Source organism: Sorex araneus, chromosome 8 (assembly GCF_027595985.1).
Source record: "Sorex araneus isolate mSorAra2 chromosome 8, mSorAra2.pri, whole genome shotgun sequence".
Taxonomy (NCBI): Eukaryota; Metazoa; Chordata; class Mammalia; order Eulipotyphla; family Soricidae; genus Sorex; species Sorex araneus.
Genome location: NC_073309.1, coordinates 47,077,476 through 47,092,528, shown reverse-complemented (window position 1 = coordinate 47,092,528; position 15,053 = coordinate 47,077,476). Strand labels below are relative to the sequence as shown.

At 51.3% G+C, this 15,053-nt stretch overlaps 1 protein-coding gene across 4 annotated transcripts; it reads left to right on the top strand.

Annotated features, from left to right (window-relative positions):
* The first annotated feature begins 1,281 nt into the window (after window positions 1–1,281).
* ZNF180 (zinc finger protein 180) lies at window positions 1,282–13,750 on the top strand. 4 transcript variants are annotated; one of them, XM_055146552.1, is made up of 5 exons: window positions 1,282–1,405; window positions 3,588–3,668; window positions 4,500–4,574; window positions 8,589–8,715; window positions 11,299–13,750. In XM_055146552.1, the coding sequence occupies exons 2-5, from the start codon at window positions 3,618–3,620 to the stop codon at window positions 12,987–12,989; spliced, it is 1,944 nt and encodes a 647-aa protein (XP_055002527.1). In that variant the 5' UTR covers window positions 1,282–1,405; window positions 3,588–3,617; the 3' UTR covers window positions 12,990–13,750. The 4 variants fall into 4 exon arrangements, with proteins under 4 accessions (XP_055002527.1, XP_055002525.1, XP_012791119.2 ...); XM_055146550.1 differs by having other exon boundaries at window positions 1,283–1,538; XM_012935665.2 differs by having other exon boundaries at window positions 1,283–1,602.
* Window positions 13,751–15,053: the final 1,303 nt, after the last annotated feature.

Genomic DNA, 15,053 nt, shown 5'->3' with positions numbered 1-15,053 from the left:
TGGAGTTATTCCTAGCGGTGCTCAAGGGACCATATCGAAGCAACAGATCGAACACGCATAAGGTCATGCAAGCAAAAGCCCTGCCTGCTGTACTATCGCTCCAGCCTCCAACAGCAGATGGGCCTTCAAAGGCAAATAAAGAACTTAGGGGCTGGAGAGGTAGTACAGTGGGGAGGGTGTTTGCCTTGTACGAGGCCAACCCGGGTTTCGATTCCCAGCATCCCATGTGGTCCCCCGAGCACCGCCAAGGAGTAATTCCTGAGTGCATGAGCCAGGAGTAACCCTTGTGCATTGCTGGGTGTGACCCAAAAAGAAGAAAGAACTTAATTTATTTTGGGGTTGCGGAGGGGGTCGAGGAAGGGGGATGTGCCACCCTCGCAGTGTTCAGGGGCTGTTCCCTGGACCTACGCTTAGGGATCACTACTGGCGGTGCTGGGGGACCACATGCGGTCCCAGCGGGGCATCCAAATTGGGGTGGGTTGCAGGCAAAGCAAGCGCTGTAGCCTCTTTACTAGCTCTCAGGACCTGAACTCCAGTTTTAAAACAATAAAGAGGATTCTGCCCTGCCATAGTGGCAGTGTGGGGTGGGGGGAGCCGGGACTGGGTAGGGTGGGAGAGATGCTGGGTTTACTGGTGGTAGAGAATGGGCACTGGTGAAGGGATGGGTTCTCGAACTTTGTATGGGGGAAACATAAGCACAAAAATATATAAATCTGTAACTGTACCCTCACGTTGATTCACTAATTAAAAATAAATAAATTATTTTAAAAAAAAACAATAGAGGATTCTGACAATTTGACGATGATTATTAACCACAGTGCCCCTGCAGCTTCGTGAAGTGAGGTGCACTGGACAGGAAAACGGGTTTGTCCCGACCATATCTCAGCTGTGCCCGAGGCTCCCAGAGAGACAGAGAAGCACTTTAAGCGTGTGACCGGGCAGCGGGAACCCATGAAAGGGAGATCGGGCCGGTTTCCCCGGGATCACGCTTTCACAGCCACCCGCGGACCAACCAGCCCGGCACAGCTTTTCCCAAGCCAAGCCCACCAGACGCACCAAGGCCACTGACATTAGCCATGACGCTAGGCTATTCCCCCCCTGCGCCCCGCAAACGCTCGGAACCGGGACCCCCGACCCCAAGTCTCCTCCCGGACCCGCAGGGTCCCAAGGCGCGCCCCATCCCAACGCGGTTAGGCCCCGCCCCGAGCCGCAGGAGCTTCTGGGAACTGTAGTTCCGGCGCGTGGCGCCCGGAGGCACTTCCGGGTTGGACCAGACGCGAGGCCGTTGAGCCAGACGCGCGGCCATTGTCCAGCGCGCGCAGACATTTGCTGTCGCCGTGCCCCTGGCTCCTTTCGAGGCTCCCCGGGGCGGCCTGGTGGATGCCGACCCCGGCTGGGGGCCGAGGTAGCCTCCAGGATCCGCGCGCTCGTCCCTGCCGCAGAAGCCGTGCTGGACACGGGCGCGGACGCCGGCCGGACGGGGACGACCACCCGGACGCGTTGGCCGGCGGGGGGGCGTGGCCGCGCGAGAACTCCGGGTGCGCATGCGCAGGCCCGCAGCTCGGCTTGGGGCGTGGAGGGCTCGAGCTGGGACCGACGTAGGCAAGTGTGGGGGGCGGTCCCCGAAGTCGGTGCTTCCAGATTTGGGGCCGGGCTTTGTGCTGTGCATGGCCTGGGTGCTTGGGCACGTGGGGCCCCCAGGATTCCCGGGCTGCAGGAAGACAGCTGGGGGTGGCTGAGGGGCGGGGGTCCCGGACGGCCCCCGTCTCCCTCTCCGAGGCGGGGTCCCCCTGCTGAGAGGAGGACCTGCGGATGGTGGGGTTGAGGGGGCATCCGCAGGTGCACATTCTGGTTCCCGGATGGGCGGGGCTACAGCACGGTGCTTTTCTTTAGGTGTTTGAATGGGAAGACGCCTTGGGCGTGGACGGTCCGGGTCCGAGGTTGCAGATTCCGTGGGTGGGATGCGCGGCTTCGTGACCCATTCCAGGGCCCTGTTGCCTTGCACGTGCTGGGAGGGGAGAACCCAAAGGGAAATAGGACTTTGTACCCAGCATCCCGGGACCCACATGAGAGGGTGCAGAGCCTGATGTCATGTGAGTTTGATGGGGACACCCGGTCGGAGGTATAAAATCCCGGCCCACCAACGGACAATTAGAACAGCCGTGGTGAAGTGGACCCCGGAGAGGGAGAAATGACGGAGCTATATTTCCTGGAAGATTTGCTCAATCCAGACCAGGACTTATTAAACTTTTTCCTCGGAAGGCCACTTGGTCCCAGTCTCTTGGGCCGTTTCTGGCCTGAGGGCCCCTGGGTTGGTGTAGGAAGGAGTTCACTGTCACTGTCACTGTCATCCCTTTGCTCATCTATTTGTTCGAGCGGGCACCAGTAACGTCTCTCACTGAAAGACTGATATTGAGAGACTTATTGTTACTGTTTCCAGCATATCCAATACGCACGGGTAGCTTGCCAGGCTCTGCTGCGCGGGCTCAATACTCTCGGTAGCTTGCCGGGCTCTTCGAGAGGGGTGAAGGAATCGAACTCGGGTCAGCTGCGTGAAAGGCAAACGCCCAACCGCAGTGCTATCGCTCCAGGAGTGAGACCTAAAAATCCAGGACTTGGGAGGGGTTGTGGGGGAGGAGGGGCAGATCTAGGCTGGCTCTGTTCTGTCTCTTTCCCAGCGCTGTTAAATAACTGGAGGTTCTCATCCGTGGTTGCAATGCTCCCGGCCTCTCCCATGGCATTCATTGGAAATTCTTCACTTTTTAGCTGATACTGACGCCACCATTAGTATGTGGATGACCCTGTGGGGGTCAAGCTCAGGATCTTGCGCTTGTGAGCAAATGCTTTTGCCACCGAGCTATGGCACAGGGCCTTGCTGGTGGTGTGCTGTAGGGACCCGCGGACCTGGGGTGTGAGGGAACCAGGGCTCCCTGTGCCAGCACTTGGCCATTTGAGCAGGAAGAGGGGAGGACCTGTGAGTGGGAGACTGCAGGACAGGTGGGGTTAGTGGGACAGGTGCTGGATCTGGAATCCAGAAGCAGATTAATATTTGGGGGGTGGGGGTGGGTAGGGCACACCAGGCGCTGATTAGTGCTAATTCCTGGCAGTGCTTAGTGAATGATGGGATGCCGAGGATCAACCTGAGTCAGCTGCCTGCAAGGCAAGCCCCCTGCCTGCTGTACTATGTTGCTCTAACACACACACACACACACACACACACACACACACACATTCACACACTCCAAGCTCATTTCTGAACCCCGCTGCTTGTTCTCAGAGGAGGTGCTGATCTAGGAAAGGGGAAGGAGATGCATATTGGGGTCCTTGATGGGTTGCATGTTGGTGAGGGATCCCAGAAGCCACCGGGATACAGTCTGTGCTGTGTGACCCAAGGCGAGCAGTGGGCAGGTGATGAGACACAGAGAAGATGTGGGTGGAGGGCAGAGTCGGCCGGAACAGGGACAGACGTTGGGCAGGACCCCACAGAAGCACGCTTTCCTTGGGGAGTGTGAGCAGCCCGAGGGCTGAGGGTTTTGGGGTGTGCCCGCTGAGGGTGATGTTCTCAGGGTGTCTCCTCCTGCACGCAGGCCCACAGGAGTACCCTGCCGGAGGAGCACATGGAGGAGCAGGACGAGAAGCCTCCAGCGCCCCTGCCAGCCTCTGCGCAGGTGAGTGATCCTTCAGGGATCCTGGGAGGCAGGGATCCCACCCCCTCTGCCCCATTCCAACTCTCACTCGTGGGAGGTGGCCCCGACCCTCGTCCTGACAGCTGAGCCTGGAGGGAACGTGGCATCTAGAGTGAAAGCCCTGGCCCCTCTCTGCCCCTCTGCCCTCTGGCAGCTGTTAGGGGAGGAGCAGGGCCACGGGGGCAGGGGTGTGCCAGAGGGATTGTGGGAAGACCAGAAACGGAGACTGAAGCAGAGATCAGCACCCGGGGACAGCCTGGGCACTTGTAATCAGTGTGAAGGGAGTAGCATTCACACACCGTCAACATTTTTGCTTCTTTTTTGGTGGTGGGGGAAGGGGTGTATGTCCTCACCCAGTTGTGCTCAGGAGTTACTCCAGGCTCTGCTCTCAGGAATTACTCTTGGTGCTGCTCAGGAGACCATGTGGGATGTTGTGGATCAAACTCGAGTTAGCCGCATGCAAGGCAGACACCCTCCCTGCTGAACTATGGCTCAGACCCCAGCCATGAACGTGCTCATAACACTCAGATTATGAAGCTGATCTGAAAATCCCTTCCCAGGGATGGCTTTGGTCACGCTGTATTGACAGTCCTGTGGTCCAGGAAATGCACCACTGATCTGGTCTCTCCTTGGCAGGAAATACCTAGCATCTCCCCCATTTACCTGGGGGCTGGGCCGGTGCCTGGAAGATGCACAGTGTCCTGGTGCCCATATCTGGTCCCCCAGCCTGAGGCTCCCCTGTGGAGGGATGTGTGGAGGCAGGTCCTCTAGGCTGTAACTCCCGGTCTGGTCTCTCCCTTTTCTCACCCTTAGGACACTCAGCTGCCTCCAGAGATCATCGTTAAAGTGAAGAGAGAAGATGAGGGGCCACAGGCCAGACCACCCCAGGTAGGACAGGGCCTCATCCTTGGGTTGAGAAACGCACATGGTGACAGGGCACAGAGCCTCCGATCTCTGTGAGCGGGGAGGTGAGGAGCTCCTCAGGAAACGCGGGTCCCCTGCAAGCGCTGAAGAGATGATGGAGGCAAGAAGTTCTCAGGTGAAGTCGCCTTGTGATTTTACTTTGGGTTAAGAGATGACAGGAAGGTGTTAGTGAAGTACAGGAAGTTACAAGTTGGCAGAACCCTTGACTCCTCTGAGGCAGTTGGCTGACTCCACAGGGAGACGCTGCCTCAGAGTCCAAGGGAGCCATGTGAAGGTGCGGATTTATTTCTGTGAATACTCAGATGAAGTTTCCTTTTGGGAACTGAGGTAGAAATTGAAACGGTGTGTGACTGGTGCAGAAGAGTCTTAAAAATAGTCATCTAGAGGGCCAGAGCAATAGTACAGCAGGGAGGGGCGCTTGCCTTGCATGCAGCCAACCCAAATCCATCCCTGGAACTCCATATGGTCCCCTGACCCCCACCAGGAGTGATCCCTGAGTGCAGAGCCAGGAGTAAGCCCTGAGCACCACTGGGTGTCACCCAAGAACCAGAAAAAAAAAAATGGTCATTTGGGTGGAGGTCAGAGAGGTAGGTAAGATGTTTGCCTTTCAGGCCCCTGACCTGGGTTCAATCTCCAGCACCCCCAGATGCCCCCCCAACTGCCACCAGAAGTGATCCCTGAGTGCAAAGCCCAGAGTAAACCCTGAGCACACCAGGTGTGCCCAAAAAAAACAACCAAAAAAAAAAAGTAATTTTGGATTATGAGAGAATAAGAAAGCATCATTGGGCTTCCAATAAGTCTAAAAGCACCATAAGTTGATAATGCCGTGTCCCTAATATTGTCCACTGGTCATACTTCATTCAGTTGCTTTTGTGGGTTTCCCCCCTCCCCATTGACCTTCTATAACTCACTTTCCATGAAAGTGAAAAGTCAATTTCCAATGTCATATATTTGAATTTCAAATTCATTTAGCTTTTATTCATTTATTTGTTTATTTTTAATTGAGTCACAGTGAGATATACAGTTCCAACACCCAGCCCTTCACCAGTGTATATTTGCCACCAACAATGTTCCCAGTTTGGCCTCTCTCTCACTCTTTCTCTCTCTCTTTCTTTCTCTCTCTCTCCCCCCTCCCCCACTTTGGGTATTATGGTTTGCAATACAGATACTGAAAGATTATCAGGTTATCATTTAGCTTTTGTAATCTGGCAGACATAAGCCCCATAGATAAGTCAAGGTGACTGACACAAGAAATTTATTTTGAAATGTGTTCATGTGTTAAATAGATAAAAATGAACGATAAGGCCGGAGCAGTAGTACAGCTGGTGGGGCTCTTGCCTTGCATGCAACTGACCTGGGTTTGGTCTCTGGAACCCCAAATTAAGCCCCACCAGGAGTGATCCCTGCATGCAGAGCCAGGAATAAACCCAAAGCACTGCTTAGTGTGCCCCGCCAAAAAAAATGAATGATAGGCTCTAAATTGAATGAGATGAAAAGATGTTAATGAGAAGGGTAGATGGCGTAGATTAGGCACCTCAGTGGGGTCACGGCCCAGAGGATAGAGGATGCGCAGAGTGAGAGCCATCATCGGTGAGGGGGGGCAGTCCGGTGTGGTGCCCACACATGAGGCTAGTGTGCTTGGAGTGGACGGCTGGGAATGGGTGAGCAGAGGACTGGCATTCCCTGAAGTGAGTCCGAGGGCTCGGGGTCCCTCGCGAGGAGCAACTGCAGGGCCCTGTGAACGGCTGAGAAGGTGTTTGGTGGCGAACAGACTTGGGGACGCAGCCTATTGCTGACTTTCAGTAGTGTTGGCTCTGCCTCATCTGAGCAGCTGATGCTGAGCTTTCTCCCAGGAGCCTTCGTGAGAGGTGAACAGGGCCTGGGCACGCTCCTGACACCCCATAAGTGCTTCAGGGATGTTGTTCTTATTACTGGGTGCTGGGCCAGGGTGAATGAACTGAGACCACTCAGACTCTTCTTTTTTTTTTTTCTTTTTGGGTCACACCTGGCGATGCACAGGGGTTACTCCTGGCTCATGCACTCAGGAATTACTCTTGGTGGTGCTCAGGGGACCATATGGGGTGCTGGGAATTGAACTCGAGTCAGCCGCGTGCAAGGCAAACGTCCTACCTGTGCTATTGCTCCAGCCCCTACCATGCAGACTCTTGAGTTGAAGGATTAGTCCTCGGTAAAGATTTTCAGGGAAGGGAGTTCGGGTCCTGGGCCATGGGCCAGTAGGACAAGGCCCCAAAGAAGTGAGACTAAGATGGCACGTATCGAGGGGCCTGGAGAGATAGGACATGGGGGTCAGGTGTTCACTTGCCCTGCACGCAGCTGAGCCAGGCCAGATCCCCAGCACCAAGTGTGGTCCCCCAACTGCCTCCAGGAGTGATCCCTGAGCACCACCGGGAGAAAGTCCTGAGCATAGCCAGGCGTGGCCTATCCCCCACACCCCCCCAAAAAAAAAGAAATTAAAAAAGATTGCATGCATTCCTATGCAGACCCTCAACCACTGGGGCTTGAAGTCCTGGCATGGGAGACCAGGCCCCCATGAGGCTGTGAGTACTGTGGGAGAGAGGGAGTCTGAGGGGGCGGGTGGGCTTCATTAACACACGGTGTATGAGGACTAATTGGTAACAGATGATACCTTAGAATTTCACTGAAACAGATGCATTCCTCAGGGCCCAGTGAAGGTATGGGAAAGGGATTTAAGGAGTGAGGAGTGTGTGAGACAAATATGAAGAAGAGAATGAGGAGATAGACACACCACAGAGACTGGCACACATTCAAAAGAACAAAAGCAACTAGTGCTGGCATGGATGTGGGGGAAAAGGAACGCTCTTTCACTGTTGGTGGGAATGCCGACTGGTCCAACCTTTCTGGAAAACAATATGGACAGTCCTTCAAAAACTAGAAATTGCACTTCCATGTGAATCCACAATACCACTTCTGGGAATATATCCTGAGGATGCAAAAAAAGCACAGTAGAAATGACATCTGTACCTATATTCATTGCAGCACTGTTCACAATAGCCAAAATATGGAAACAACCCGAGTGCCCTAAAACAGATGACTGGTTAAAGAAACTTTGGTACATCTACATAATGGAATACTATGCAGCTGTTAGGAGAGGTGAAGTCATGAAATTTGCTTATAAATGGATAGTCATGGAGAGTATAATGCTAAGTGAAATGAGTCAGAAAGAGAGGGACAGACATAGAAGGACTGCACTCATTTGTGGAGTGTAGAATAACATCACATGAGGCTGACACCCAAGGACAGTAGATACAAGGGCCAGGAGAATTGCCACATTGCTGGAAGACTACTTCATGAGTGGAGGAGAGAAGGCAAATGGACTAGAGAAGGGATCATTAAGAAAATGATGGCTGGAGGAATCAATCGGGATGGGAGATGCATGCCAAAAGTGAATAATGGACCAAACAGAATGACCTCTCAGTGTTTGTGTTGCAAACCATAATACCCCAAAGTAGAGAGAGAGTATGGGGAATATTGTCTGCTGTGGAGGCAGGGGGAGGGTGGAAAAGGGGGGGTATACTAGGGATATTGGTGGTGGGGAATGTGCACTGGTGGAGGGATAGATGTTTAATCATTCTGTGATTGTAACCCAAACGTGAAAGTTTGTAACTATCTCACGGTAATTCAATAAAATTTTTTAAAAAGAGAGAGAGAATAAAGAGATAGAATCCCAGAAGACCGTTTATGTCGATTCTTCTCAAGTGTTCTTTTTTTTTTTTTTTCTGGAGCTGTGGGGAGATATAAAACCAGGTCCAACATCTAAAGCCCAAAGGCCCTCCCTGGGAGGCATCTACAATGCCTGCCCTAGAGACCTTTGGACAGTGACACTATCAAGGCAGCGTCTGGCTTCTCACTTTTCCACCTGTCACACTTACCCATCACGGTGAGCACTGGAAGGGAGTAATAATGCCCGGCTGAGCAGGATCGTGTGACCTGTTTCAGGAAGGGACGGACTTCAAAGTCGTGACTGTGGACTTCACTGGGGAAGAGGAGGCCAGTGTGAATTCCGCCCAAAGACCCCTGGACAGGGATGTGGTTCCGGAGAACCACAGGGACCTAATGTCTTGGGGTAAGAAAATGATTCCCTTTATGACATCTTTGCAATGAAATTATTTCTCGTTTCCATTGATTAAGAGAGACGTAGCACTGAGGCGAGAATTATTTGAGCACATAGATCATGTTTGTGCTTTGGAGCCCCAGCAAAGATTTGATTTTTATGTGTAGGTTAGAAAAGGTATAGCTTCTTGGGGCCACTTGCCTCAAATGTGGCTGACCCAGATTCAATCCCTGGCACTCCATATGGTTCCCCTGTGTGCATCTAGAGTATGACGGAGTGTGACCCCCCCCCCCCACATACCATCCCTCAAAAAACTAAAAAGATGTAGCTTTTTTTTTTGTTTTTGTATTTTGGCCACACCTGGCAGTGCTCAGGGCTCACTCCTGTCTCTGCACTCAGGGGTCACTCCTGGTGGTGCTCAGAGGACCATATGGCAGCTTCTTGAGTGTGATTGTGTTGAATCTTTATAGTTATTTTTTTAAGTGTTTTTATTTTATTTTTGTTTTTTGGGTCACACCTGGTGATGCTCAGTGGTTACTCCTGGCTCTACACTCAGAAATTGCTCCTGACAGTACTTGGGGGACCATATGGGATGCCAAAGATTGAATCCAGGTTGGCTGCGTGCAAGGCAAATGCCCTACCCGCTGTACTATCGCTCCAGTCCCAAGTCTTCATGGTTCTTAAGAGCCAAAGTCTGAGACCAAGTTCTGCAGGGAATTTTTTTTTTAATTCTTTTTTTTTTTTTTTTTTTATTGAATCACCAAGTGGAAAGTTACAAACTTCTCAGGCTTATATCTCAGTTACACAATGCTCAAACACCCATCCCTTCACCAGTGCCCATATTCCACCACCAATATAAACAAAAACAAAAGCAAAAACAAAACAGACAAACAAAAGAAAAAACAGTATACAGACCACCCCTCACCCCCCAACCCACTCCATAGGTGAGTGATAATTTCACTTCCTTTTCTCTTTACCTTGATTACATTCCAGATTTCAACACATAACTCACTATTGTTCTTAGAGTTTCAAAACAGACTCACTATTCTTGTTGGAATTTATCCCCTAAGAATACAGATCTATTAATAGGGAAATATTTGATAATAAGTTTTCCATTGATGTGAATGAAGAGATAAAATGTCGCGCGGCCGCAGTAGCGGCCGCGCGGCCCCGACTGGGGCTGGCCTGCAGGGAATTTTTTTTGTCCCCAATCCAAAGCCCTATGTCCCCTTCTACCCATTTTCAAACCAAATTTAACCTTGTTGGACCAAAAAGAAAAAAAGTATTAAAAATATTATCTATTTATTTATTTATTTATTTAGGGCCTGGAGAGATAGCACAGTGGGTAAGGCACTTGCCTTGCACATGGCCAACCCAACCTTGAGCTCCAGGACCCCCCACGAAGCCCTGTCAGGAGTCATCCCAGAGCACTGAGTCAGAAGTAAACCCTGAGCAGCACCAGGGTTTTGACCAAAACAAAACGAATCAAATAAAAAGAATTTTTCAAAACACGTGTTCCTGTAATAGACAGTATCACAGATGGTTGGTTTGAGAACTCTCCATTGGAGATGCTGTATCTTTCTTCACCACCGCGTCAAGCAGATTATGTATATAACCACTTTTTCCAGGTGTGCTCTCTATTTCTTCGACACTTCCCAGATTTTTGTTTCTCAGCTAACCTCCCTTGGAACCACAGGAACCCCTGGCGTCATATTAACCCCTGAGACATTTAGGGAACCCGGGATACAGGGCCCCCATTCTATTCCTTTGCTTGGTTCACAAATGCAATTTGTGTGGTAGTTAACACAGGTTGTTTCATGCCTCAGGAAATTGAGAGGGGCCAGGGGGTTTGCCTTGCATACAGCCACCTATGTTCAATTCCCAGAATCCCATAGAGTTCCCTGAGCAATGCCAGGAGTAATTCCAGAGTGCAGTCAGGAGTAACCACTGAGCATTGCCAGGTGTGACCCAAAAAAGCAAAAATTAAAAATTATGAGAGGGGGCCAGATAGTACAGTGGGTAGGGCATTTGCCTTGCACATGCCAACCCATGTTCAATTCCCGGCATCCCATATGGTCCCCTGAGCTATGCCAGGAGTAATTCCTGAGTGCAGAGCAAGGAGTAAACCCTGAGCATCACGTGGTGTGACCCAAAGGCAAAACAAGCAGAAAAAAGGAACTATGTAAACACTAATCTTTTATCCGTGAACATGTGTTTGGCACTAAAATACATGGGAAGAACCCACCACATCTTTGCTAAGGATTGTAAAACTGATTCTGAGAACGCCGTATGTCCTGAGTTTTAATCGTATTTTTGGAATATGGAGATCACTTGACATCTGGAGTCTTTTTATTTGGCAGAGTTACGACGAGAAGAGTTTGATTTTGGTTTCCTCTTCTGTTGTTGAGTTGTTGTAGCTCTCCGTTCATCACTTCATCCCACCCATTCCACCCATTTACTTTCCTGATTCAGGTTCTAGAGCTCCAGGGCAAAAAACAAATCAATATTCTTCTGCATACTTCCATGCCTGCTTTTCCTCCGCTCTTCTAGCTGTGATAGTTTTGCATGAGGGTGTTTTATTTTGCTTTCTTCCAGTCTTGGCAGCAGAACTTGGAAGAGGAGAAACACCATCGAAGGGGAACCATTTTTATGACTCACCCCTCACAAGAGTGAAACTGGAAAGGGTAACGAGTGATGACCCGGGGTTATCTCCACATGAAGTTCAGGATGGTATGAACCCTCAGCAGCAGCAGCTGGGAAAACAGGAGGGACTTGGGAAGGGGGCAGCCCTGGTTCAACGGAAAGTTCATGAAAAAGTTTGCCAAAGTGCGGAGTTGGAGGAGAATTTCAGTCTCATCTCACCTCAGAGGGTACCCATAAGAAGCCATTTTCATAAACGTGCTTCACAAGTGGAGAAATTGCATCTTAATTCTCTTGTGACGAGTCTCCAGGAGACTGATGACTGCGGGGAACTCTATAAAAGCCCTGCTCAAGGCATTCACCTGATCCAGTTTCCAAGAGTTCACGAAGACACTAAGGCCTGTGAATGTGCTGACGCTATCCAGTCTTTTGCCCACAGTGTGCCCCGAACTATGCATGAGGAAATCTGTACGGGAGGACAGTCCTCCGATTTGAAAGAACGTGGGCAAGCCGTGAGCCACGCCAAGCCACAGAGAACCACAGAAGAGCCCCAGTATAAATGCAGCACCCCCCTGCAGACAGCCACGCCCTTGGCTCCGAACACCAGAACCCATCCCAGTGAGAAGCCGCTGGCCTGCGACCAGTGTGGGAAGAGCTTCAGCTGGAGCTCCCACCTCCTGGCACACCAGAGAACGCACACGGGGGAGAAGCCCTACGAATGCGTGGAGTGTGGCAAGGCCTTCAGCCGGAGCTCGCACCTGGTGTCACATCAGAGGACTCACACGGGCGAGAAGCCCTACAGGTGCGACCAGTGCGGGAAGGCTTTTAGCCAGAGCTACGTGCTGGTGGTCCACCAGCGTACCCACACGGGCGAGAAGCCCTACGCGTGCCGGCAGTGCGGCAGGGCCTTCAGGCAGAGCTACAAGCTCCTGGCACACGAGCGGACACACACTGGGGAGAAGCCCTACGAATGCACCCAGTGTGGCAAGTCCTTCATCCAGAGCTACAAGCTGGTGGCCCACCAGCGGATCCACACCGGAGAGAAGCCCTTCGAGTGTGCCCAGTGCGGCAAGTCCTTCAGCCAAAGCTACAAGCTGGCGGCCCACCAGCGCATGCACAGTGGGGAGAAGCCCTTTGAGTGCCAGCAGTGCGGGAAGGCGTTCAGCTGGAGCTCCCAGCTGGTGGCCCACCAGAGGACCCACACGGGCGAGAAGCCCTACGAGTGCGCCGTGTGCGGCAAGGCCTTCAACCGCAGCTCGCACCTGGCCATGCACCAGCGCACTCACACGGGCGAGAAGCCCTACGCGTGCCCGCAGTGCGGGAAGGCCTTCAGCCAGAGCTACGTGCTGGTGGTCCACCAGCGCACACACACGGGCGAGAAGCCCTATGTGTGCGGCCGCTGCGGGAAGGCCTTCCGGCAGAGCTCCTGCCTCACCCAGCACGAGCGGACCCACACTGGGGAGAAGCCCTACGCGTGCGACCAGTGCGGGAAGACCTTCAGCCTGAGCGCCCGGCTCATTGTGCACCAGAGGACTCACACCGGGGAGAAGCCCTTCTCATGCCAGCAGTGCGGGAAGGCATTCATCAACAGCACCAAGCTGCTTCGGCACCAGGCCACCCATCCCCAGGAGACACCTTATCTGTAGTGTGGAGACAGTTTGCGGCCCAGAGTCGATTCCTCCTTGTAAAGAGGCGTACTTATCTCGAGAATAGTTAGGGTAAAGACAGTCTGTCCAGAAATCAATTCTGAGCAGGGAGACCTCAGAATCACCCCGTCTTCCTTAGCAGTTCCATAGACTGCGTCAAATGTGGCCCTTCCAGAATATTCCCATCGAATTAGCGCCCTGCCTTGCAAGAAGCACTCAGGTGTGCTTCTAAGAGAGTGCCACTTAGATGCTACGGAACATTTCCCAGTAAGCTAGACCTTATTTCCAGCAAAAAGTAAAGGAACTTGTTTATACCACTGGGCTTGCTGAGATGGAAATATTCTGTAGTTATTAGAACCTATGCAGGAAGATGGGGCTTACGTGTGTCGTTTTTATGATGCAAATTCCATGGTAGTTTGTCATCTATTTTAGGCAGCACTTTGTATACATGAGGCTTTTGTTTCGAATAGTTAAATGGCTCTGAAATGAAATGCACAATACAAGTTAAGAGTATAGAGCGTTTCTTCTGATCACAAGAATTGTGATGTGTATGATCAGAACCAAAAAGAAGGACCAGAGAGATAATACAGCAGATAGAGCACTTACCTCACATGAAGCTGATCCAGATTCAAGCCCAGCACTTCAGGTGGTCCCCCAACCCCACCAGGATAGATCCTTGGGCACGGAGCCAGGAGTGAGCTCTAAGCTCTGCCGGGTGTGGCCCCCAAACAAAAACAAGAACAGGAAGAATTCTGGATCTATGTGATTCTTAGAGTGAAATCTGTTTTTCCTGGAATTTACTTTGTGTTGTGACAAATGATGCAGTGAGTAAAAGTGGAAAACAGACATTTTCTTCTCTGGTCCATCTGCTTAGGGCAGCGTGGTCACCATGCAGCACAGACTCAGGGTGGAGATCGCCATGTGAATTAGCTTACACAGGTCACTCCGGATATAGATTCCCAGAGATATTTCTTTCCAGAAGGTTTCCCTGGGGGACAGCAAACGGGAAAATTGAGCAGGAAAAGGATTGACAGGAGAACGAGAGAATCACGGACAGTTCTGAGGCCATGCAGGCTTTTCTTGATGGACCCAGAGTGCTATAATGCTGCATCTCTGGTTTCCACCCCAATTCACGTAGTGTGGCACATTCCTTTGATATATTTCCTAACAGGAAAGTCTTCTCATGGTAGGGGATCATGCCTGAGAAAAATGCACAGAAATGCCTTTCTAGACGCAAGAGCTGTGGCGACTTTTATGATTCAGATTTGGTTCACATCCTCCTGGTTTCTGCCCCTAAACTGCTGAATTGTCATCCTATGGATTATTCTGGTTATTCTGCAGTTTCTGGCCCAGAAACGTTCTTTTAAAATTAGCTGAGAGGGGCTGGAGCAATAGCACGGCAAAGAGAATGTTTGCCTTGCACATGGCTGTCCAGGGTTCCATCCCCGACACCCTCAAGCATCACCAGGAGTGATCCCTTAGCGCTGAACCAGGAATAAGCCACCCCTAAGCACTGCTAAGAGTGACCCCTGAGCGCCAAATCAGGAATAAGCCCTGAACATCACCAAGTGTGGCTAAAAAATACACACAGGAAAAAAAAAAACTTAGCCAAAAAAGGGAAGTCTAAAGTGACAATTGGAAGAAACAGAGAGATAGTACAGCAGATAGAGTGCTTGCCTTGCATGCAACTGACCCAGATGCGCGTTTCCCCAAAATCTCTCCGGCCCGAGGAGAGACAACAGTGGAAAGCGCTCCTAATTGAGTGGGTTCTGTGAGCGGTCCCGACCTGAGAATAAAACTGGTGAGGTTAGAAAGAAAGAGGCTCAAGACAACATTTGCTGATCAAGAGCGTCTTTATTACCAGTCATACTGGTTTTATACTTTTCTTAGCAGGGGATTGGAACATGAGTTGTCAATCATCAGGGAAGTGTCTTCTCAGACCAAATAAGGAAAAGTTCGGGGTGTTCTTTGGTGGGCTACAATATTCTCTAAGAGTCGGTTGAGAAATAGTGGGGAGGGGAAGACAAGGGTTTATCTGGCAGGAACATCTGTCAGGAGGAACGT

Bases quoted from the DNA above. Each gene is read 5' to 3' on its own strand.
- ZNF180 (XM_055146552.1), top strand. From the start codon at position 3,618: ATGGAGGAGCAGGACGAGAAGCCTCCAGCGCCCCTGCCAGCCTCTGCG. The intron at 3,669-4,499 runs GTGAGTGATCCT...TCTCACCCTTAG, and splicing joins CCCTGCCAGCCTCTGCGCAG to GACACTCAGCTGCCTCCAGA. The intron at 8,716-11,298 runs GTAAGAAAATGA...GCTTTCTTCCAG, and splicing joins CAGGGACCTAATGTCTTGGG to TCTTGGCAGCAGAACTTGGA.